This window comes from Lottia gigantea (genome assembly GCF_000327385.1).
Source record: "Lottia gigantea unplaced genomic scaffold LOTGIsca_29, whole genome shotgun sequence".
Taxonomy (NCBI): Eukaryota; Metazoa; Mollusca; class Gastropoda; family Lottiidae; genus Lottia; species Lottia gigantea.
This window is the reverse complement of record NW_008708943.1, coordinates 1,170,268-1,195,695: the sequence shown is the minus strand read 5'-3', so window position 1 is coordinate 1,195,695 and position 25,428 is coordinate 1,170,268. Positions and strand designations below refer to the sequence as shown.

The following is a 25,428-nucleotide window of genomic DNA, read 5'->3' as shown; positions in this document are numbered from 1 at the left end:
ATCACAGGATTCTATCAATTGGGAGATAAAAATGCCAACTGTCTATATTATTATATCGATGTCCCTTCTGCGAAGTGTTGTGCATTGGTAAACCTAATGGCATAATTGGCACAATAAAGTGCAATTCTGGAAGGAAAATTATAGAATACCACAAAAAACATCTTATTTACAATTGTTTAATTAATATTAATTAATATTGTTTATAAAGGATCACATCGATATGTTATCATCTTCATAATCATATTGACACACATAATATAAATAAATAAATGCATAAGGAGTTGTAGTCCTGGACAGAGTTATCTTTCCTTTCGGTAGTTTATTTTTCATTAGAAACCACTGATCTATATAAAAATATAAATAATTTATTTATATAGATCAGTGTTAGAAACACGAATGATATGCAGAAAATGTCACGTGATCTAATTTCCGTAATATTCAAGGTACGAAAAGACGATCCAGCTGATACGATCCGGTGGTGAAGTTCCAAAGAGTACAACCCCAGTGATACGATCCAGTGGTTAAGTTCCAAAGCGTACAATCAAACTGATACGATCCAGTGGTGAAGTTCCCAAGTGTACAATCTGCTTTCTGCGTTCTACAAAGTCTACGGTCTAAATTATGTTCTAGAAGACTTACATAGGGGTAGAGATCACATTAAATAATGGAACACAATTTAGAGAGGGAAATTCCGTATTTGGTAGTAGGTCAAATTTTATTTTGCTCAAATTTGTGAAAACTATTCAAAATCTAGACAAATGTGTCCCTATAAAAAAATAGAATGTTTTTCGGGAAATGGTGACAAATTACATACACTACAATTAGATGGTTTGGGTTTCCCTCCCGGTCTACTAGCACCTCTTACTAAGTGATCCTGTAAAATATATTGTCTAAAATCTAGTGAACCATGTCGACTTAACATCATCAGTTCAACCAGATCCACATTTTCAGTGTATAATATTTCAACATGTAAATAGTGTGCAAGGGGAACATAAAATACACCACGTTCCTTGTAGAAAAATGGATTATCATCAAAATCAAGTTGAACTAATCTATAGCGACAATATCTATCCTCTTTACTATTAACTTTAGTTAAAACTAGAGTGATGTAGTGAGATTTTCCAGTTAAACAAGTGAAATCAGCAAAGTAAAGATTACAACCCTGGACAAGATAGTCAGGTGGGATCATTATTCTATAGTTGCCGAAAAAACTCTCATCTGGTATTTGTCCCGATGTTGTTTTTGGTGTTGCCATAAAGAATAGTCCATCTATTTTGTTATTGATGCTTGAACCGGGATCACCATTGTTGTCTTTAAGATATTTCTCCATGATTCCTGTTTCTTCGGCTTTGCTAATTGTTGGATGGTGAGTAGGTTTATTACGATACAGATGACGAACTGTTGCTTTACTTGAACCTTTTCTACTCAAGTGGTTTTCAGCCAAAGTCATTAGATCTCTTACATCTGCTTTTGTATTATCTGTAATAATAATAACTAACATCAATGAACTATTTTCATATATTTTCGCTTCTCTGAGGCAGGATTAACTGTTGATTCGGTTGCCTTTACAATCCATGCTTGCTTTTTCATACATCAATACGTCAAAACCAGGCAAACGAAACATTGTCTGTCAAAGCTCGCTATCAATGACTCACGATAGATCTTAAATGAGAATCACGAATATACACTGTACAGAACAGCAACATTTTAATGTTCGAGCAAGAGATGAGATGATTGACTACTTGTACTTTCGTTTGCTGGACTTATCCGGAAACGACCACGTCAGCAGTATACAGGCCAAGAACGACTGGTTGCTTCTTGGGTTAATGTTGCTGGGCAACCAACCGCCATGATTCAAAGTTTACATCAAAGAATATACCAAATACTTGACTATTTTTAATTCTGATTTCAGATAAGTACTAGTAGTGTTTAAACAGCTAAATACGTTCAGTGTGGATGCCTGAAGCTACAGAGAACTGTTCTGGACATATGAAGTAGTTTCATCATTTTGACCTTTCTGGAAACTACCATGACAGCTGATGCAATACGAGGCCAACAACGTTTAAACTTACTAGCACATTAGCCTACCGCCAAGTACAATATTATCATTGATATTTATATTTTTTAAGTAATTATTAATTTAACTTACGAGTTACTATTGTTATTAGTCTAGTTTCATGTGTGACAGTAAGTTGTTTATTTTGTTAGTGAACCTTGTACAGTTGATATTCATATTTTTGTCTTGATTTCAGGCTAATACTGGAACTTATAGTTCGACTGGTAGTTTCTATTAGTTCAAGATACTGAACACCAGTTACTCTCTCAGTTAATAATAATATATAGTAATTGGTATTGGAGAACAATGGAGAGTTTTTCTGTTCAAACTGAAGTGTTAATGTATTTGGTACTGGAACATGTTGGTTCACTTCTACATTCATATGTTCTGTATTTAGATACACGTACTGAAGAAGAGTTTTATAACTAAGATTTCAGAATGATAATCCCAAACTTTATGTCTACGAGGGTGTGATTGTGATTACACTTTTGACAGAAGTCAAGTACACGCCTATGGTTTGATATTGGCCTGATATTGATGACAAGCTAACAAGCTAGCAAAAATGAGTCAAAATTATATTGCATATACATGTATACTTTAGAAAATGTACCAAAAGACTTTGGATGATATTTTATTTATTGCCCATTGAATTTTTATGCTATTCAAAATAAATTCAATATTAGAATTTCTGAACATGACATTAAGTATGATATGATAGTACTTACTGTAGGTTGTATATTTTGTCCGAGGGATGTTATATTGAACTCAGTATTTTCATCTGTGATTATTTTCCATGATTCAGTAAACTTAATTTTATTATTCATCGGAGCCGCGGTGGCTCAGTGAGTTAGACGCTTGCTCGCTAACCTGAAGGTCCAGGGTTCAATCCCGGCATTGGTCGAGATAATACCTTCGGAATTTTCAACCCGGTTTCCCCCTGTCAGTGATGCAGGTAAGAGGGGCTGACATGGAAAAAGCGTCTAGTCGTTCGGATGGTACAATAAACCGAGGCCTCGTGTGCTACAGGCTGTGCACGTTAAAGATCCCTCGACAGTTGGAAATCGAAAAAGATCAGGCTAATTCCGCTGTCCTGGCAAAATTTCCCTCATGGCACCCTGCATGGCGTTGCCCGTCTTCATTAGCTCACAAGGTGCAGAAGAGTAGGACGTAAAACTCCATTCATTTCATTTCATTTCATTTTATTATTCATCTCCATTTGATACACAGTGATTATAAAAGAACAGTAAGAGTCCTCGTTTTCCATCCTCCAATCATCATTTTCATTAAAGAAATAGAAATTAAGTCTTGTAGATTCTAACAGCATACTTAGAAGGCTCTGGGGAGGTTAAGATGAAGGGCTGCTTCGGTACATATATACCTTCCTGTAAATGAATACAACATAGCAAGATGAGCATTGTACTGCGAGTGCGTTAAAACCAATGTGCATTGGTTATCAATTCTGCAGCAAGAAAATTAGAACTGGGTGTTTCCATGAAATTATCTTTTTGACTTGGTTATACCTAATATTTAAACTGAAATATTACTGAATATCAGGATAGTATTCTATTCTACTATCATCTAGTCAACAATGATATATGATTCTTGATTGACTGAGTTATACCTAATATTTAAACTGAAATATTACTGAATATCAGGATAGTATTCTATACAACTATCATCTAGTCTACAATGATATATGATCCTTGATTGATTGAGTTATACCTAATATTTAAACTGAAATATTACTGAATATCAGGATAGTATTCTATTCTACTATCATCTAGTCTACAATGATATGTGATCCTTGATTGATTGAGTTATACCTACTATTTAAACTGAAATATTACTGAATATCAGGATAGTATTCTATACAACTATCATCTAGTCTACAATGATATATGATCCTTGATTGATTGAGTTATACCTAATATTTAAACTGAAATATTACTGAATATCAGGATAGTATTCTATTCTACTATAATCTAGTCTACAATGATATATGATTCTTGATTGATTGAGTTATACCTAATATTTAAACTGAAATATTACTGAATATCAGGATAGTATTCTATACAACTATCATCTAGTCTACAATGATATATGATCCTTGATTGATTGAGTTATACCTAATATTTAAACTGAAATATTACTGAATATCAGGATAGTATTCTATTCTACTATCATCTAGTCTACAATGATATGTGATTCTTGATTGATTGAGTTATACCTAATATTTAAACTGAAATATTACTGAATATCAGGATAGTCTACAATGATATATGATCCTTGATTGATTGAGTTATACCTACTATTTAAACTGAAATATTACTGAATATCAGGATAGTATTCTATACAACTATCATCTAGTCTACAATGATATATGATCCTTGATTGATTGAGTTATACCTAATATTTAAACTGAAATATTACTGAATATCAGGATAGTATTCTATTCTACTATCATCTAGTCAACAATGATATATGATTGACTGAACTATCATATTTTCATAGTCGAACGTCCCTTTATCAATAAATAAAGTTTCAGACATATTGAAACGAGGTCGATTGCCTCAGATAACCTATGATGTTAAACCTTTATTGAAAATGTCCAAGAGGCTTACCTTATTCATATTTGTTGAATATTGTGATTTTAAGTATTGTGGACTGCTTTATTTGATATACTTTTGAATTCTGTTAAATAATAATAATTTCTATTTAGGCCTATTTTATAGCTTCATGATTATAAATAGCCTTCTGGAAACGTTTTTAATATGGAGTTAGATGTTACGTCATAACGTATATCGGTTTATAACAAACGCATAAAATAGACCTCAAAATTTCCCTTAGCATAAAGAATATCGTGTTTTCATCTTCAAAAAGAAAAACAGGATCATTGGTGATTCTGACCACAGAAAAATGTCATTTGATCAAATTGCTAGCTTGCAACGATAATGGTTTCCTTTAGGCAAATATTTTGCTAAACTACCATAGGGACCCACCCACAATGGGTCCAATTCCCAGAAATCTTCCATTAACAGGCATTAATGCCCAACCAACTCCCACTTATCTAGTTGTATTACTGTCCACTGTCAAGGGAATCGACTTAAGATATCAAAGTAAGACAAAGTTAGAAAATCAATAGATATCAACTTTAATAAACGTAAAACATAAAAAAGACAAAACTAGAATTTAACAATTGGAGGGAGTGTATTAAAATAATTTAATTTCGAATAATAATCGATATATATCACAAAGTATTTATAACATATCAAAATATAACAATAATCGCACATTTTGTTTTGCTCAAATTTGTGAAAACTATACTTCAAAATCTAAACAAATGTGTCCCTATAAAAAAATAGAATGTTTTTCGGGAAATGGTGACAAATTACATACACTACAATTAGATGGTTTGGGTTTCCCTCCCGGTCTACTAGCACCTCTTACTAAGTGATCCTGTAAAATATATTGTCTAAAATCTAGTGAACCATGTCGACTTAACATCATCAGTTCAACCAGATCCACATTTTCAGTGTATAATATTTCAACATGTAAATAGTGTGCAAGGGGAACATAAAATACACCACGTTCCTTGTAGAAAAATGGATTATCATCAAAATCAAGTTGAACTAATCTATAGCGACAATATCTATCCTCTTTACTATTAACTTTAGTTAAAACTAGAGTGATGTAGTGAGATTTTCCAGTTAAACAAGTGAAATCAGCAAAGTAAAGATTACAACCCTGGACAAGATAGTCAGGTGGGATCATTATTCTATAGTTGCCGAAAAAACTCTCATCTGGTATTTGTCCCGATGTTGTTTTTGGTGTTGCCATAAAGAATAATCCATCTATTTTGTTATTGATGCTTAAACCCGGATCACCATTGTTGTCTTTAAGATATTTCTCCATGATTCCTGTTTCTAAGGCTTTGCTAATTGTTGGATGGTGAGTAGGTTTATTACGATACAGATGACGAACTGTTGCTTTACTTGAACCTTTTCTACTCAAGTGGTTTTCAGCCAAAGTCATTAGATCTCTTACATCTGCTTTTGTATTATCTGTAAAATAATAACTAACATCAATAAACTATTTTCTTTTTTTTTCTTGTGCAGGATTGACCGTTTATTTGACTCCATTTATCAATCATGTCTGATTTCAGAAAAGTAGTGTTCCGACAGCCCAATAGGTTCACCTACAGAGAACTGTTCTGGATATCTAAAACAGTTTCACCATTTTGACTATTCTAAAAATTACGATGACAGCTTATGAGTCCAACAACCACTGGCAACTTCCAGGTTTAAACTTGCTGGACAAACTGCCGCCAAGTACAATTATCTTTGATATTTATATTTTTTAAGTAATTATTAATTTAACTTACGAGTTACTATTGTTATTAGTCTAGTTTCATGTGTGACAGTAAGTTGTTTATTTTGTTAGTGAACCTTGTACAGTTGATATTCATATTTTTGTCTTGATTTCAGGCTAATACTGGAACTTATAGTTCGACTGGTAGTTTCTATTAGTTCAAGATACTGAACACCAGTTACTCTCTCAGTTAATAATAATATATAGTAATTGGTATTGGAGAACAATGGAGAGTTTTTCTGTTCAAACTCAAGTGTTAATGTGTTTGGTACTGGAACATTTTGGCTCACTTCTACATCCATGTGTTCTGTATTTAGGAACATGTTCTAGAGAAGAGATATATAGCTAAAATTAAGCAATGGTAGTTCAAAAGTTCTGCCCTGTCAAAACATATAGCAGTAACTACAATTTTGTAAATTTCGATAAGATAATATGCTCTATCTATTGGTTCCTACTAAGTAACTGTGTCGCTATTGTTTGTTTCATTCGTAAAATTGGAATTTAGCTAATTTTGTATTCAAAACAAAACACAGTAGGCCTACGTGTTTCTGCATTTTGTTGTCATATCATTTTGAAATATCGCATCACTATTGGAGATTCTGAAGGTTTTCTCAAAATCATTTCGCAACTCAGTCATTGTAGTTTTTTGAAATTTATGAAATTCGTTGCCAGATTAAATATTTCCCTTGATCTGGCAACTCATTTCATAAATTACATAAATGAAATAAACACTCTTTTAAGATCCTCTGTATCTATCTGAAGTTATGATAGTACTTACAGTAGGTTGTTCATCTATCTGAAGTTATGATAGTACTTACAGTAGGTTGTTCATCTATCTAAAGTTATGATAGTACTTACAGTAGGTTGTTCATCTATCTGAAGTTATGATAGTACTTACAGTAGGTTGTTCATCTATCTGAAGTTACGATAGTACTTACAGTAGGTTGTTCATCTATCTAAAGTTATGATAGTACTTACAGTAGGTTGTTCATCTATCTAAAGTTATGATAGTACTTAAAGTAGGTTGTTCATCTATCTAAAGTTATGATAGTACTTACAGTAGGTTGTTCATCTATCTGAAGTTATGATAGTACTTACAGTAGGTTGTTCATCTATCTGAAGTTATGATAGTACTTTAAGTAGGTTGTTCATCTATCTAAAGTTATGATAGTACTTACAGTAGGTTGTTCATCTATCTGAAGTTATGATAGTACTTTAAGTAGGTTGTTCATCTATCTGAAGTTATGATAGTACTTACAGTAGGTTGTTCATTTATCTAAAGTTACGATAGTACTTACAGTAGGTTGTTCATCTATCTGAAGTTATGATAGTACTTACAGTAGGTTGTTCATCTGTCTAAAGTTATGATAGTACTTACAGTAGGTTGTTCATCTATCTGAAGTTATGATAGTACTTACAGTAGGTTGTTCATTTTTCCCTAAGAATGTTATTTCGGACTTTTCATTTACATCTTTGATTATTTTCCATGAACCAGTAAACCTCATTTTATTCTTTTTCTTCAGTTTATAAAGGCTGATTATAAATGGACTGTAAGGATCCTCGTCTTCCATCTTCCAATTATCATTTACATTAAAGAAGTAGAAATTCAGTTTTCTTGTGTTTTCATTGTAGATAGTAACAGCATACTTAACATGTTTCCCGAATTTGGTGTAACGGAAGCTTTGGCTTCCTACATATAGTTCTTTCTGTAAATAAATATACATTTACAAGTCAGATGAGCTTTTTGTAATGCTTTTCCTCTATACCATATTTTTGGGTTTCAAATGATATGCGATTCTTGATTGATTGAGTTATGCCTAATATTTAAACTGAAATATTACTGAATATCAGGATAGTATTCTATTCTACTATCATCTAGTCTACAATGATATGCGATTCTTGATTGATTGAGTTATGCCTAATATTTAAACTGAAATATTACTGAATATCAGGATAGTATTCTATACAACTATCATCTAGTCTACAATGATATATGATCCTTGACTGATTGAGTTATACCTAATATTTAAACTGAAATATTACTGAATATCAGGATAGTATTCTATTCCACTATCATCTAGTCTACAGTGATATATGATTCTTGATTGATTGAGTTATACCTAATATTTAAACTGAAATATTACTGAATATTAGGATAGTATTCTATACAACTATCATCTAGTCTACAATGATATATGATCCTTGATTGATTGAGTTATACCTAATATTTAAACTGAAATATTACTGAATATCAGGATAGTATTCTATTCTACTATCATCTAGTCTACAATGATATATAATCCTTGATTGATTGAGTTATACCTAATATTTAAACTGAAATATTACTGAATATCAGGATAGTATTCTATAAAACTATCATCTAGTCTACAATGATATGCGATTCTTGATTGATTGAGTTATACCTAATATTTAAACTGAAATATTACTGAATATCAGGATAGTATTCTATTCTACTATCATCTAGTCTACAATGATATATGATCCTTGATTGATTGAGTTATATCTAATATTTAAACTGAAATATTACTGAATATCAGGATAGTATTCTATACAACTATCATTTAGTCTACAATGATATGTGATCCTTGATTGATTGAGTTATACCTAATATTTAAACTGAAATATTACTGAATATCAGGATAGTATTCTATACAACTATCATCTAGTCTACAATGATATGTGATCCTTGATTGATTGAGTTATACCTAATATTTAAACTGAAATATTACTGAATATCAGGATAGTATTCTATTCCACTATCATCTAGTCTACAATGATATATGATTCTTGATTGATTGTGTTATACCTAATATTTAAACTGAAATATTACTGAATATCAGGATAGTATTCTATTCTACTATCATCTAGACTACAATGATATATGATCCTTGATTGATTGTGTTATACCTAATATTTAAACTGAAATATTACTGAATATCAGGATAGTATTCTATTCCACTATCATCTAGTCTACAGTGATATATGATTCTTGATTGATTGAGTTATACCTAATATTTAAACTGAAATATTACTGAATATCAGGATAGTATTCTATACAACTATCATCTAGTCTACAATGATATATGATCCTTGATTGATTGAGTTATACCTAATATTTAAACTGAAATATTACTGAATATCAGGATAGTATTCTATTCCACTGTCATCTAGTCTACAGTGATATATGATTCTTGATTGTGTTATATCTAATATTTAAACTGAAATATTACTGAATATCAGGATAGTATTCTATTCTACTATCATCTAGTCTACAATGATATGTGATCCTTGATTGATTGAGTTATATCTAATATTTAAACTGAAATATTACTGAATATCAGGATAGTATTCTATTCTACTATCATCTAGACTACAATGATATATGATCCTTGATTGATTGTGTTATACCTAATATTTAAACTGAAATATTACTGAATATCAGGACAGTATTCTATACAACTATCATCTAGTCTACAATGATATGTGATCCTTGATTGATTGAGTTATACCTAATATTTAAATTGAAATATTACTGAATATCAGGATAGTATTCTATTCCACTCTCATCTAGTCTACAGTGATATATGATTCTTGATTGAGTTGTATCTAATATTTAAACTGAAATATTACTGATTATCAGGATAGTATCCTATTCTACTATCATCTAGTCTACAATGATATATGATTCTTGATTGATTGAGTTATACCTAATATTTAAACTGAAATATTACTGAATAACAGGATAGTATTCTATTCTACTATAATCTAGTCTACAATGATATATGATTTTTGATTGATTGAGTTATACCTAATATTTAAACTGAAATATTACTGAATATCAGGATAGTATTCTATACAACTATCATCTAGAATACAATGATATGTGATCCTTGATTGATTGAGTTATGCCTAATATTTAAACTGAAATATTACTGAATATCAGGAAAGTATTCTATTCCACTATCATCTAGTCTACAATGATATGTGATTCTTGATTGATTGAGTTATACCTAATATTTAAACTGAAATATTACTGAATATCAGAATAGTATTCTATTCTACTATCATCTAGTCTACAATGATATATGATCCTTGATTGATTGAGTTATACCTAATATTTAAACTGAAATATTGTTGAATATAAACAAACCAAGTACTTACGATTTAAACACTATCATATTGTCTACAACTGATTTAGTTATAACTAATATTTAAAAACCGAGTTATTGCTGAATATCAATTTTAAAATGATATTTGACCTTTGTCTGAATTGATTAAGATATTCCAGAGCCACCAGAAACCGCTTCAATAAACTGAATCCCGTCGATCTAGTAAGTCATATTTCAACTATCAATCTATCATATTTTCATCGTTGTACGTCCTTTTTAAAGTTTCAGAAGTATTGAACGACGATTTCCTAACCTCAGCTATGATGTTAAACCTTTATTGAAAATGTCCAAGAGGCTTACCTCATTCATATTTGTTGAATATTGTGATTTAAAGTTTTGTGGACTGCTTTATTTGATATACTTTTGAATTCAACTAAATGATAACAATTTCTAGGTAGGCTTATTTTATCGCTTCATGATAATAAATAGCTTTCTGTAAACTAATATGTAGTTAGATATTACGTCATAACGTATATCGGTGCATAACAAACGCATAAAATAGGCATCAAAATTTCCCTTAGCATAAAGAATATCCTGCTTTCATCTTCCAAGAGAACAAAATTAGCCTCGGTCATTCTGACCGCAGAAAATTGCCATTTGATCAAATTGCTAACTTGCAACGATAATTTTGTACCTAGCCTATGAAATACCCCAATGTTTATGTTTTATCTCATTGAATGAATAGACACAAAGCAATGAATGCTATAGGCAAATATTTTAGCGGTACTCAAAAATATGGATCATAATTTTTAGTTTTTAAACTCCAAGAAAGCTGAAATCCTTAACAGTATTTTGAAATTGAAAGTAGATTCGTTGAAAGTAGATTCGGTTTTCCTTTTAGAACCGTAAGCCAGAAATGCGTCTTTTACAATTCGAGGAATCGATCGTTAACATTAGGCGAAAGTGGAAGTAGGCTGATTCGTTGAAAACTAACTTCCATAGTATGGCCATGCTTATTTTTAGCACATATGAAATGTAACTTGTATGTGTTATCGCGGTAGGTCAGTTTGTTACAACATCTTTATCTTTTACAATATGTGTTGGTTTAATCTGCCATTCCTGTATCCATGTAGTGACTGGTTTAATCTGCCTTCCATTTTCTTTTACTTATCTTTAGGTCTATAATGATTTTACTTTATTTATATAGCGAAAATATCGTAAAATATTGATAAAAAAATATAAACAGCCATTATACAGTATAAAATATGGCACACTGGTACATGCCCATGCCCCGAAAATATTGATTGACTTCAATTTGCAGTCAAATCATATAATATATATATCTTTACAGATTTTACTATTGGTGGGATACAAATGAGCAATAACCTTCGAAGAACTCGAGATCGGAATGGCTCTCCATGGATCAAGATATGCAACGAATCAGTGACAGAATTTGCCAGCAATTGGTTTCCACTATTAGGATACCTTTTACAGGTTTCCCAGAGGATTAATGATCTCTGATATTCCCAGAATGTTTCATCATGAAATGAGTAAACTATATACAGTGTATAAATGATTTATTCAGTCTGTAAAATGAACAATTGTAACAGTACACGTTATTTTATAACCTTATATAAACCTTATCATGGATATATTAAAAAATATACGTGTAATTATAATATGTTATAGTATATGCATACAATGTCAAAATATCTCTGTTTATATCTTTAATATTTTTTGTATTTCAATACAATATCATTTTTTTTTATTATTTAAGCTTATATATATATGTATATATATTATGTAATATCAAAATATCTGAATACAATCTAATTAAAATTTTGTATCTTTTTTGTTTTCTTATATTTTTTATTCGACATTCTATCTCAATAGTTTTCTTCTAAAGGCCCGTGCCAATCATGTCGAGAATATTGCAGGATTAGCCAATCCTGTAGAGCCTGTCATATTGCTAAAACCTATTTCTCTCAGAAATGAAATGAAACGTCGTTTTACGTTCTACTATTGTGAACCTGAATGGGCAAATGAAATCGGAGACAAAACTTTTTCAAATATACAACAAACTGGACCAACATGAAAGTTTCTAGGTATGGATTCATTCGCTCAATAAAACGCGTGAAGACTATTTTATGCGCATTCATAATATACCGCATAGGCTATATCGAATTCTACTTTCATTTTGAACAAGTTTCCAGAAAGCTATTTTTAACGCTATTTTTAACCTCTATAAATTGTAATCATTTCTCTGAATTTGACAAACAGTCCACCGTGAACTCAATATTCGACAAATATGAATAAGGTAAGCCTCTTGGACATTTGTAAAATGTTTAACATCATAGCTTGGGTTAGAACATCGTCGCTTCAACACGCAGTAGCTCATTTTCCATAGGGTCTGGTTGAACCAACCTCTGATGGGACCCCATTCCCAGAAAAAAATGTACCAAGTAAGTATCTATAAGGATTACACACAATATAAAAGGTTTTAAACGTAGTTTATTGACAATGTCAAAGGATCGAGAACAAGGTTCCTTAACATAATACAACAAATATTAAAGGGTTCACAAATTATGCTGCGGTTCTACCAAGGGCAACTATTATGTCCTTATTTTAAGGGATTGTAAAAAAGGTTTCTAATCCCTTTAAAGAAAATGAGGTCCTATGTTTGCTATGACTGCCTATAAGCAACTGATATATATAAATGAGCGAAATAACATTAGCTATAGACTTTGAATCTTTAAATCTTCCATTAAACGGCATTAAATTAACTTGCAGAGGGGTCTCAGAAAGAAGAAGAGCACACTGCTGAAACAAAATTCAAGGGGCGGGGGGCCCTAACTCACTTCAAAATGAAATGAGTTTTACGTCCTATTTTTCTACACCTTGTGGGCTAATAAAGACAGGTATTGCAGGATGCAATGAGGGAAATTTTTTCCAGGACAGTGGCATTAGCCTGCTTCTCTTTTTCGATTTCCAACTTTCGATGGATCTTTAACGTGCACAACCTTTAGCACACGGACCTCGGTTTATTGTCCCGCACAACTAGACGCTTTTTCAATGTCCCCTTTTACCTGACTCATTGACAGGGGGAAACAGGGTGGCAAAATCCGAGGGTATTATCTCGAACTATGCCGATATAGAACCCCAGAACTTCAAGTTAGCGAGCAAACGTCTAATTCACTGAGCCATCACTTAAGTTCAAGGGTCCTCACTCATCTAATTCACTGTCAACACGCCCGAAACTATCTATTTATTGATAAAGGGGTGTGGTTTAAATGGCTATTAACAAAGATCGACAGAAATTATTTCAAACCGTTTATAATGGTTCTGGAATAACCTAAAATAACATAATCAATTCTCGCAATGGTCATTAATCACTATAGACTGCAATATTAACAGAATACTATCTTGATATTCAGTAATAATTCAGTTGAAAGGGACAAGTGCGCAGAAGAACTACAAATGTACGAAAATCGCATAATTCTGGACACACGTGGATTTGATGGATCAAATTTCGACGGAGAGCTGTGAACACTATTTTTAATTGACTTAGCTAAACAAAATTACCGATTCTGAGACTAAGATACGATTGGTCAAAAAAAAAAAAAAAATGGCGCATCTGTTCCTTAAAACACATAGGTATAACCATAGAACTATAATATAAATACTATCCTGATATTCAGTAATATTTCAGTTTAAATATTAGGTATAACTCAATCAATCAAGGATCATATATCATTGTAGACTAGATGATAGTTGTATAGAATACTATCCTGATATTCAGTAATATTTCAGTTTGAATATTAGGTATAACTCAACAATCAATCAAGGATCATATATCATTGTAGACTAGATGATAGTTGTATAGAATACTATCCTGATATTCAGTAATATTTCAGTTTAAATATTAGGTATAACTCAATCAATCAAGGATCATATATCATTGTAGACTAGATGATAGTAGAATAGAATACTATCCTGATATTCAGTAATATTTCAGTTTAAATATTAGGTATAACTCAATCAATCAAGGATCATATATCATTGTAGACTAGATGATAGTTGTATAGAATACTATCCTGATATTCAGTAATATTTCAGTTTAAATATTAGGTATAACTCAATCAATCAAGGATCATATATCATTGTAGACTAGATGATAGTTGTATAGAATACTATCCTGATATTCAGTAATATTTCAGTTTAAATATTAGGTATAACTCAATCAATCAAGGATCATATATCATTGTAGACTAGATGATAGTTGTATAGAATACTATCCTGTTATTCAGTAATATTTCAGTTTAAATATTAGGTATAACTCAATCAATCAAGGATCATATATCATTGTAGACTAGATGATAGTTGTATAGTATACTATCCTGATATTCAGTAATATTTCAGTTTAAATATTAGGTATAACTCAATCAATCAAGGATCATATATCATTGTAGACTAGATGATAGTTGTATAGAATACTATCCTGTTATTCAGTAATATTTCAGTTTAAATATTAGGTATAACTCAATCAATCAAGGATTATATATCATTGTAGACTAGATGATAGAATAGAATACTATCCTGATATTCAGTAATATTTCAGTTTAAATATTAGGTATAACTCAATCAATCAAGGATTATATATCATTGTAGACTAGATGATAGAATAGAATACTATCCTGATATTCAGTAATATTTCAGTTTAAATATTAGGCATAACTCAATCAATCAAGGATCATATATCATTGTAGACTAGATGATGGTAGAATAGAATACTATCCTGATATTCAGTAATATTTCAGTTTAAATATTAGATATAACTCAATCAATCAAGAATCATATATCATTGTAGACTAGATGATAGAATAGAATACTATCCTGATATTCAGTAATATTTCAGTTTAAATATTAGGCATAACTCAATCAATCAAGGATCATATATCATTGTAGACTAGATGATGGTAGAATAGAATACTATCCTGATATTCAGTAATATTTCAGTTTAAATATTAGATATAACTCAATCAATCAAGAATCATATATCATTGTAGACTAGATGATAGAATAGAATACTATCCTGATATTCAGTAATATTTCAGTTTAAATATTAGATATAACTCAATCAATCAAGAATCATATATCATTGTAGACTAGATGATAGAATAGAATACTATCGTGATATTCAGTAATATTTCAGTTTAAATATTAGGTATAACTCAATCAATCAAGGATCATATATCATTGTAGACTAGATGATAGTAGAATAGAATACTATCCTGATATTCAGTAATATTTCAGTTTAAATATTAGGTATAACTCAATCAATCAAGGACAATAAATAAGAACTGTAATGATACTCAGTGATGAACGTTTAAAGGGTTATTCCACTTTTTTTTTTTAAAGTTGTCATTATCAAAAACGTCGTAAATTATACCTGAAAATTTGTTCTAAAGTATGCTATTTAATTCTATGTATTAAAGGTTAATCAAAAACAGAGAGTACTAATTGTTAATTAAGCAGTTTGACCTAGCGGTTGTGTTAGATGGTGATGAGAACGTAGTCTCATAAAAGCACTGGTCTAATTTTGGTGTTTGGCTTTACAATGACTCAATAATATTGGTTGAAACCTTAAGAATACGGAGAAGACATAGTCGTTCATTTTATTCAAATAAGTACAGTAGTTTTCAAACAGCTTCCAAATTGCATAACAAACTTAAAAACCTTACGTAATGTTTTCAAATATTTTTGGGGTTTATAAGTTAACCCCTGGATTTTTTTTAGTTAAAACTTTCAGATATGTCAAAGGGCACATTTTTCTACCAAATTTGAAAAAAAAAAAAAAATTGCTGTTTAGCAATAGAAAATTGGATTCTCATAACAATAAATCACGTTATATATCACAATTAATATTAGCATATTTAAAGGTTGACGTGTATCTTTTTTTTTAAATGGATGAAGGTTGCCTTCCTTGAAGTCCACAAGCAGTAAACCGACTTAATATCTTCCAATACAATCCTTATGTCAAAATCAACAAGTCTTCTAATCTAATGGAGTCGAAGACAGAACTCATTCAAATATACAACAAACTAGATTCAACATGAAAGTTGCTAGATGGGTTCATTCGGTCATTCAAACTTTTTTATGCGCATTCAGAATATACCGATATGCTAAATCGATTTCTACTTTCATTTTGAACAAATTTCCAGAAACCTATTTTTAACAGCTAGAAATAGTAGTTGTTTCTCTGAATAAGAAAGAGTTTCAAATAAAACAATCTGTCAAACTTGTAATCAAAATATTCAACAAATATGAATAAGGTAAGCCTCTTGGACATTTTCAATAAACTGTTTAACATCATACCTAGGTTAGAACATCGTCGCTTAAACACGTCCAAATTCTTTAGTTATTGACGTGTTTTATACGACGATGAGTTAATAGAAATATGACACAACAAAGTATATATATATATATATATAGAGTTTTTGATGGTTCTGGGATGTTCTAGCCTATAGATATATTGCATTTTTTTCAATTTCTTAATATTTCAGTATCCTTATTAGTCAAGGGCTATAAATGTCCATCGATGATGTTCGAACTTCTAATATTCAGCAATATTTCAGTTTCTACATGGTTCTGTCTTTACACTCCCGCTGGTAAATCGAGTTCACCAATCATTTTTGTGTAAATCGGAATCGGCCTCGGCTTCAAAATAGTACTAAATAGTGACTGAATAATAGATTGCTCGGAATGTTGATAAAATGAAATAATATATAATATTTTAGAGACCAAATAGTATGATGATTTTTCACAAAACTTTGTTCTTCTGACACACAGTGCAGAGAAGGAATGAAGGATTTGTGTCAGTCTAATTAAGATTATACACAACTTCAGTTCTAATTAAAATTAGACTGGATTTGTGTAAGAGTTGTTCCACCATTATTCTACCATAATTCAAGTTGAAAAAACAGCACAAAACCCTGTTGGTTAAATTTGCCTGTAATTGAATAGAATAAAGGAAATATATTATGTATGATTTTTAAACACATTTGGACTAGATATATCAGTTTATGAATTTATGTATGAATTTTTAAAATAAACATTTTCTTAATACAATATGTTTTTAAGTTCTAATTTCACTATTTGAATTTATTTTGCAGAAAAATATTGATATCGGAAGTAAATGCTTCACCTATACCTCACCAAATTTCTGGAAAACATTTCAGTATGCTGTTAGTATCTACAATGAAGACACGGACAGACTTAATTTCTATTTCTTTGATGAAGATGATGATTGGAAGATGGAAAATGAGGATCCTTACAGTCCATTTATAATCACTGTGTATGAAATGGAGATGAATAATGAAATAAAGTATACTGGGTCATGGAAAATAATCATATGCGTAAATGGGGAGTTCAAAATAACATCCCTTGGACAAAACAAACTATCTTCAGTAAGTACTATCATAACCTTGTTCCTTTAGCAAAGATGAACGACGTTTGTAAATTTAGGCCAGTGGTTCCCAACCTTTTTTCAGCCTTCACATCCCTGGAGCAATCACCTGGACCTTTCACACCCCCAAATATTTGTTTCATCAACATTTCAGGAGTGATAATTTGATGTGCTCTCTCAATAAATTCTTCTACTACACCAGTCGGTCACATCCCTGACACCCTAATCCCACACCTCCAGGGGGTGAAAACTCCTCAGGTTGGGAACCGGGGATCTTAACGTTGCCTTCAGGACACGATATTTTCGTCATTGAAGCTCAAAGACAGCAAATTGTGGATAACTATGTCTTAATTCAAGATATATAACTTTTCTTCAGTATCTAAATACAGAACATATGAATGTAGAAGTTAACCAACATGTTCCAAAACCAAACTCATTAACACTTGAGTTTGAACAGAAAAACTCTCCATTGTTCTCCAATACCAATTACTATATATTATTATTAACTGAGAGAGTAACTGGTGTTCAGTATCTTGAACTAATAGAAACTACCAGTCGAACTATAAGTTCCAGTGTTAGCCTGAAATCAAGACAAAAATATGAATATCAACTGTACAAGGTTCACCAACAAAATAAACAACTTACTGTCACACATGAAACTAGACTAATAACAATAGTAACTCGTAAGTTGAATTAATAATTACTTAAAAAATATAAATATCAATGATAATTGTACTTGGCGGTAATGTGCCAGCAAGATTAAGCGTTGTTGGCCTCGTAATGCATCAGCTGTCATGGTAGTTTCCAGAAAGGTCAAAATGATGAAACTACTTCATATGTCCAGAACAGTTCTCTGTAGCTTCAGGCATCCATTCTGAACGTATACAGCTGTTGAAACACTACTAGTACTTATCTGAAATCAGAATTAAAAATAGTCAAGTATTTGATATATTCTTTGACGTAAACTTTGAATCATGGCGGTTATGTGCCCAGCAATATTAACCCAAGAAGCAACCAGTCGTTCTTGGCCTGTATACTGCTGACGTGGTCGTTTCCGGATAAGTCCAGCAAACGAAAGTACAAGTAGTCAATCATCTCATCTCTTGCTCGAACATTAAAATGTTGCTGTTCTGTACAATGTATATTCGCGATTCTCATTTCCCATTCTCATTTAAGATCGATCGTGAGTCATTGATAGCGAGCTTTAACAGAAAATGTTTCGTTTGCCTTTAGTTGATATTTAGTTATATAAAAAATCGAGCATGCTTGGTAAAGGCAACCAAATCTACAGTCAATCCTGCCTCAGAGAAGCGAAAATATATGAAAATAGTTTATTGATGTTAGTTATTATTTTACAGATAATACAAAAGCAGATGTAAGAGATCTAATGACTTTGGCTGAAAACCACTTGAGTAGAAAAGGTTCAAGTAAAGCAACAGTTCGTCATCTGTATCGTAATAAACCTACTCACCATCCAACAATTAGCAAAGCCTTAGAAACAGGAATCATGGAGAAATATCTTAAAGACAACAATGGTGATCCCGGTTCAAGCATCAATAACAAAATAGATGGACTATTCTTTATGGCAACACCAAAAACAACATCGGGACAAATACCAGATGAGAGTTTTTTCGGCAACTATAGAATAATGATCCCACCTGACTATCTTGTCCAGGGTTGTAATCTTTACTTTGCTGATTTCACTTGTTTAAATGGAAAATCTCACTACATCACTCTAGTTTTAACTAAAGTTAATAGTAAAGAGGATAGATATTGTCGCTATAGATTAGTTCAACTTGATTTTGATGATAATCCATTTTTCTACAAGGAACGTGGTTTATTTTATGTTCCCCTTGCACACTATTTACATGTTGAAATATTATACACGGAAAATGTGAATCAGGTTAAACTGATGATGTTAAGTCGACATGGTTCACTAGATTTTAGACAATGTATTTTAGACAATCACCTAGTTAGAGGTCGTGGTGAAAGTAGACCAGGCGGAATCCCAAAGCCTTCTCAATGTAAAGAATGTAACTTGCCACCAATCCTCCCCAAAACAACATCTTATTTATCATAAATCACTTGATTTTGGGAGGGGAAATGGTGTATAGTGTTAAGTTTCAGTAATGGATTTGGTCGGTTGTCATAATTTTTTCATGGGGGCAATCCATTCTTTCGGCATTGCCCCCACCCTCCTCTCTGTAACTACGGAACTGGTGGCTTTTGTTTAGCTACAGACATCCTCAACTTTGTCGTGCATACCCCATTATTCAACTTATACGCATGATTGAAGAACAATCTTTAAATATATTCTTATATTTAATGAACATTAGTTTATTGTTTTTTTCCATTGTTTGCCTTGATGTATTTTTATAATTTGTATTATAATTTGTATTATTAAAAATAAAAAGTATTTAATAATAGGATAACAGGGGTTATATTAAAATTTATCTTAATTTTTATTGGTTTTCCTTCAAAACGTTATTGCTTTTTTGTTGTGTTTGCTTAATTAATTTGATAACTAACTTGATATCTATTTATATGTTATATTCATTAAACTTTATAGAAATAGTTAGGCTTGAATATAGAACTTGTTGTCCATCTTTTATATCCATTACGATCCCCTTGTAAGAGATGAAAATAGCTGGTCGAACGAGCTGACTTGGATAAAGTGTCTAAGCGTTCAAATCTCCATTCTGTTTAGCTTTGACAACATTTTAATGCTGGTGTAAGTTTTACATCAATTGCTTGATTTCCCCAACTGTAACAAATTATTATCAATCAAAATATAATAAAATAATAGAAAATTGTATTTTTATAACAATAAATTATATTATATATCACAATTAAAATCAGCATACTTATCTTTTTTATACGCCCACATGAAATGGGGGTGTATATTGGCGCCACCCACGTCTGTCTGTCAGTGACGGTATTTGTAATCATCCAAATGTGAACCCCATTGAAAATCAGATAAAGTGAAGAATATTTAGTATGAGTTTGAAAAATGCGTTCAATTTATAGCTCTTGAACACTCAAGAAGGCACAATTCTCAACGGACTTTGACGAAACTTGGTGTGAGTGTGTGTAATCATTCAAGGATGAACAATATTTAATGAGTAATTGCTCTTGATTTTGGAAACGCATTCAATTTTTAGATTGTAAACCCTCTAGTAGACACAATTCTAGACAGATTTGGATAAAACTTTGTAATATTGTTCATACTGGTGATTGTTACTGTACTGCCAAATATTTTTATTTAAAATCAAAGCTGCCAGTGGGCGCATATTATCTTGCCTGGAAAGCTATCTTTTGAAATGGATCACCGCAATCCTTCTATCAAAATCAACAAGCCTCCAAAGTCAATGATTGAAACGAATGACAAGTGGAAATAGTATGCACTTCCTGCCTATAGCACTAAACCTGTTCAGCTTCACATCTGACTTGAGTTTAGAAATTGAAATGGCGTATACGTTCTACTATTGTGAACCTGAATGGAGGCGGGTACAACACTCATTCAAATATACAACAAACTAGATTCAACATGAAAGTTTCTAGGTATGGATTCATTCGCTCAATAAAACGGGTGAAGACTATTTTATAGCATAGGCTATATCGAATTCTACTTTCATTTTGAACAAATTAGAAAGTTGTTTTTAACACTATTGTTAATTTACTGCTATGTATTGTAATCATTTCTCTGAATTTGATCGCGTTTCCAATAATACACTCCTTACAACTTTGACACAAAATATTGAACAAATATGAATATGGTAAGTCTCTGGACTGTTTTATTGTTTAACATCATAGTTTAGGTTAGGGCATTGCTGCGGGGCTGTCCCCCTTTGGTTCCGACATTGTTTAGCTCATAAACACTAACTTGGGCTCGATTCTTGCCGGATTTTGACAAAGCTTGGTTATATATTGCTCAGTATCAACTAGTCGAAAACCCTTATGCCAATAGTCGTAACGATTTTGCAATTTAATTGAAATGGAAATTTTGTGTGTTAACTATAACATACATTCAAAATGTAACATCATAAGAATAACTATGCAATGTGCATGTAAATATATTTCAGCAATTTAGAGCTATGATCTTCGACCCGGGATCATAGACCAGTAGACCAGTCAAGTTGAATGCAGCCCTTATGATATTCTGTGCTTGCGCGTGAGCAACGTTTTATATATAGTTATGACTGTCATTAAGCAACTGCAACATATGAACTAGAACTGTGAACAGCTCCGAACGTGGCAACGAGATCTTATCTCATGGCTTTTGGACCTTTTGGAACCTCTAACCTTTTAGCTTTCAACCTGGGGCTTTATTTTTAAGTCTACAATTTGTGATATCTGGTAAATAAATGGAGTATATAATTACATTCTAGAAATATCACCTCTTTTTCTCAATTTGTATAATTGATCAATAAAGAATAACAGAGAAAGAAGTTACGCGTACGGGGGGTAAAAAATCGTCGTCGACAAGAGAAGACACACATGCAAATTTAAAATTCGTCACAATCGGGCGATAAAACATACTCGTCTGCCCCCATCATTAGAAATAATTCGGATGAAACGCTCAACGTGATTATGAGAAACCGGAACTTCCCATGCTCAAACCGGAAGTGATTAGAATAAATTTGATGACACAGTTTTTATTTGTATTGGTAGTCTTTCAATACCCTGTAAATTTCAGATCGATCTGAGTCGAAAAGTTTTTTATGCAGATTTTTTTCCTTTAGATCTTTTTATAGGGCACAATAGATACACCTAGTTACATAGAACATGATAAAGAAAATCCGAGGTAAATCGGTCCGGAAATAAGCTCTACAGAGTCCAAAGCATTTTTGCATATTATGCAATGCGTCACTTCTGGTTGCGTAAAAATGTAATTTTATAGTTTCACTTTGAAATTTTCCTCGAGTTAAGATAAGCGATCATAACAGAAATGCTATATCATTTTCAGTTTTCAGAAAGAAAAAAATCGATTTGCCACACAAAGAGTGAAATAGCATTAACTACAGACAGAATCTTTAAATCTTCCATACACATGCATTTCATTGACTTGTAGTGGAACAGTTGCATAATACAGGAGAGCCTAATGTTAAAACAAGATAGATTGCCAGGCAAGGTAATATACGACCACTGACAGTTTTGATTGTAAATAAAAATATTTTGGCAGTACAGTAACAATTACCAGTATGATTATTCAAACTTTAGACATACACTTCTTTTGAACTTTTTGAGGCGATAATGCATAATATTACCAAGTTTCATAAAATTCTGTCAAGAATTGTGCCTTCTGGAGTGCTTACGTGCTACAAATTGAACGCATTTTCAAGAACAAGGGAAATAACTCATACCAATTATTTTTCAAGTATTCTGATTTTCAATGGGTGATTACAAACACCCACATCAAGTTTCGTCAAAATCCGTCAAGAATTGTGCCTTCTAGATTGCTTACTTAAACTCGAGATCAAGGGCAATAACTCATACTAAATATTTTTTTAATTTTTCTGATTTTCAATAGGGTTTATCCTTGGGTGATTACAAACACTCACATCAAGTTTCGTCAAGAATTGTGCCTTCTAGAGTGTTTACAAGCTAAAATTGAACGTGTTTTCAAGAACAAGTGCAATAACCCATACTAATTATTTTTTTTTATCTTTCTGATTTTAAATAGTGTTTTGTGATAACAAACACTTACACCAAGTTTCATCAAAATCCGTCAAAAATTCTAGAGTGTTTACGAGCGTTTCAAGAACAAGGGCAATAACTCATACTAATATTTTTCGATTCTTCTCATTTTTAATAGGATTCAACCCTGGGTGGTTACAAACAACCATACCAAGTTTTTTCGGAATGAGCCAAGAATTATGCCTTGTAGAGTGTTTAGGAGCAATTGTGGACGGACGGACATGAGTGACGGCAATATCAGCGCCCCCTCCCCCATTTAATGTGGGCGTATAAAAATGGCAAGAGGAGGGGCACCACTGTCAACACGCCCGAAACTATCTATTTATTGATAAAGGGGCGTGGTTTAAACGGCTATTAACAAAGATCGACAGAAATTATTTCAAACCGTTTGTGATGGTTCTGGAATAACCTAAAATAACATAATCAATTCTCGCAATGGTCATTAATCACTATAGACTGCAATATTAACAGAATACTATCCTAATATTCAAGTTATTTTGTTTTAAGGTATAGAGCAAAACATTACAATGCTCATCTGACTTGTAAATGTATATTTATTTACAGAAAGAAGTATATGTAGGAAGCCAGGGCTTCCGTTACAACAAATTAGAGAAAAATGTTAAGTATGCTATTAGTATCTACAATGAAAACACAAGAAAACTTAATTTCTACTTCTTTGATGAAGATGATGATTGGAAGATGGAAAATGAAGATCCTTACAGTCCATTTATAATCACTGTGTATGAAATGGAGATTGATAATAAAATAATGTATACAGTTTCATTGAAAATGATCAAAGATGAAGATGTTCAATTCAAAATATCATCCCTTGGAGAAAATAAACCAACAGTAAGTACTATCAAAACAAATTTAATCAGAATTTCTAACAAAGATCAATAAATATATAGTATATGATCATCTGTTTGGTACATCATCAAATGTATACATGTTATGCAATAGAATTTGGTCACACTTTTAGCTTAGGAAAAATAACTGATCATCAAAATCAAATAATAGTCATCCCAGTCACAGTCAAAATTGGACAACATTGTAAACTTAGTACAGTTCTGACTCATTTAGCTCAAAGACAGCAATTTGTGGATTAATTTTATCTATATACCTTTCCTCCAGAATCTAAATACAGAACACATGAATGTAGAAGTGAACCAACATGTTCCAAAACCAAACTCATTAACACTTCAGTTTGAACAGAAAAACTCTCCATTGTTCTCCAATACCAATTACTATATATTATTATTAACTGAGAGAGTAACTGGTGTTCAGTATCTTGAACTAATAGAAACTACCAGTCGAACTATAAGTTCCAGTATTAGCCTGAAATCAAGACAAAAATATGAATATCAACTGTACAAGGTTCACCAACAAAATAAACAACTTACTGTCACACATGAAACTAGACTAATAACAATAGTAACTCGTAAGTTGAATTAATAATAATCATTTATCTTGCTCGAACATTAAAATGTTACTGTTTTCTATATTCGTGATTCTCATTTAAGATCGATCGTGAGTCATTGATAGCGAGCTTTGCAGTGGTGGCGCCAGTCTTCCGTGGTGATGTTATAGTACTTTTAGATTTGTTGAAAATAAAGGGGTGGGGGGATACCATTGGGGGGGGGGGGGGGGGGGGGAACTTTTTCAAAAAAAGTTTTCGGGGGCTGGGGGTGACTTTTTGGGGGATAAAAAAATAT

At 31.8% G+C, this 25,428-nt stretch overlaps 5 protein-coding genes across 5 annotated transcripts; 2 read left to right on the top strand and 3 right to left on the bottom strand.

Annotated features, from left to right (window-relative positions):
• Positions 1 to 934: 934 nt before the first annotated feature.
• LOTGIDRAFT_57067 (hypothetical protein) lies at positions 935 to 1,390 on the bottom strand (the record flags this gene model as incomplete). Its single annotated transcript, XM_009056711.1, has 1 exon — positions 935 to 1,390. A coding segment is annotated over one exon (456 nt), but the record flags the coding sequence as incomplete, so codon positions are not given.
• A 4,014-nt stretch (positions 1,391 to 5,404) lies between these two features.
• Positions 5,405 to 6,088, bottom strand: LOTGIDRAFT_161428 (hypothetical protein; the record flags this gene model as incomplete). Its single annotated transcript, XM_009056818.1, has 1 exon — positions 5,405 to 6,088. One exon carries the CDS (start codon positions 6,086 to 6,088, stop codon positions 5,405 to 5,407), a length of 684 nt encoding a protein of 227 aa, XP_009055066.1.
• A 404-nt stretch (positions 6,089 to 6,492) lies between these two features.
• LOTGIDRAFT_161427 (hypothetical protein) lies at positions 6,493 to 7,995 on the bottom strand (the record flags this gene model as incomplete). The annotated part of the gene is made up of 2 exons (XM_009056817.1): positions 6,493 to 6,750; positions 7,843 to 7,995. 2 exons carry the CDS (start codon positions 7,993 to 7,995, stop codon positions 6,493 to 6,495), a joined length of 411 nt encoding a protein of 136 aa, XP_009055065.1.
• Positions 7,996 to 16,877: 8,882 nt separating this feature from the next.
• LOTGIDRAFT_161426 (hypothetical protein) lies at positions 16,878 to 20,099 on the top strand (the record flags this gene model as incomplete). The annotated part of the gene is made up of 4 exons (XM_009056816.1): positions 16,878 to 16,886; positions 17,727 to 18,020; positions 18,396 to 18,702; positions 19,378 to 20,099. 4 exons carry the CDS (start codon positions 16,878 to 16,880, stop codon positions 20,097 to 20,099), a joined length of 1,332 nt encoding a protein of 443 aa, XP_009055064.1.
• A 1,687-nt stretch (positions 20,100 to 21,786) lies between these two features.
• On the top strand, positions 21,787 to 25,168 carry LOTGIDRAFT_161425 (hypothetical protein; the record flags this gene model as incomplete). Its single annotated transcript, XM_009056815.1, has 3 exons — positions 21,787 to 21,795; positions 24,281 to 24,565; positions 24,848 to 25,168. 3 exons carry the CDS (start codon positions 21,787 to 21,789, stop codon positions 25,166 to 25,168), a joined length of 615 nt encoding a protein of 204 aa, XP_009055063.1.
• Between the last annotated feature and the right edge of the window lie 260 nt (positions 25,169 to 25,428).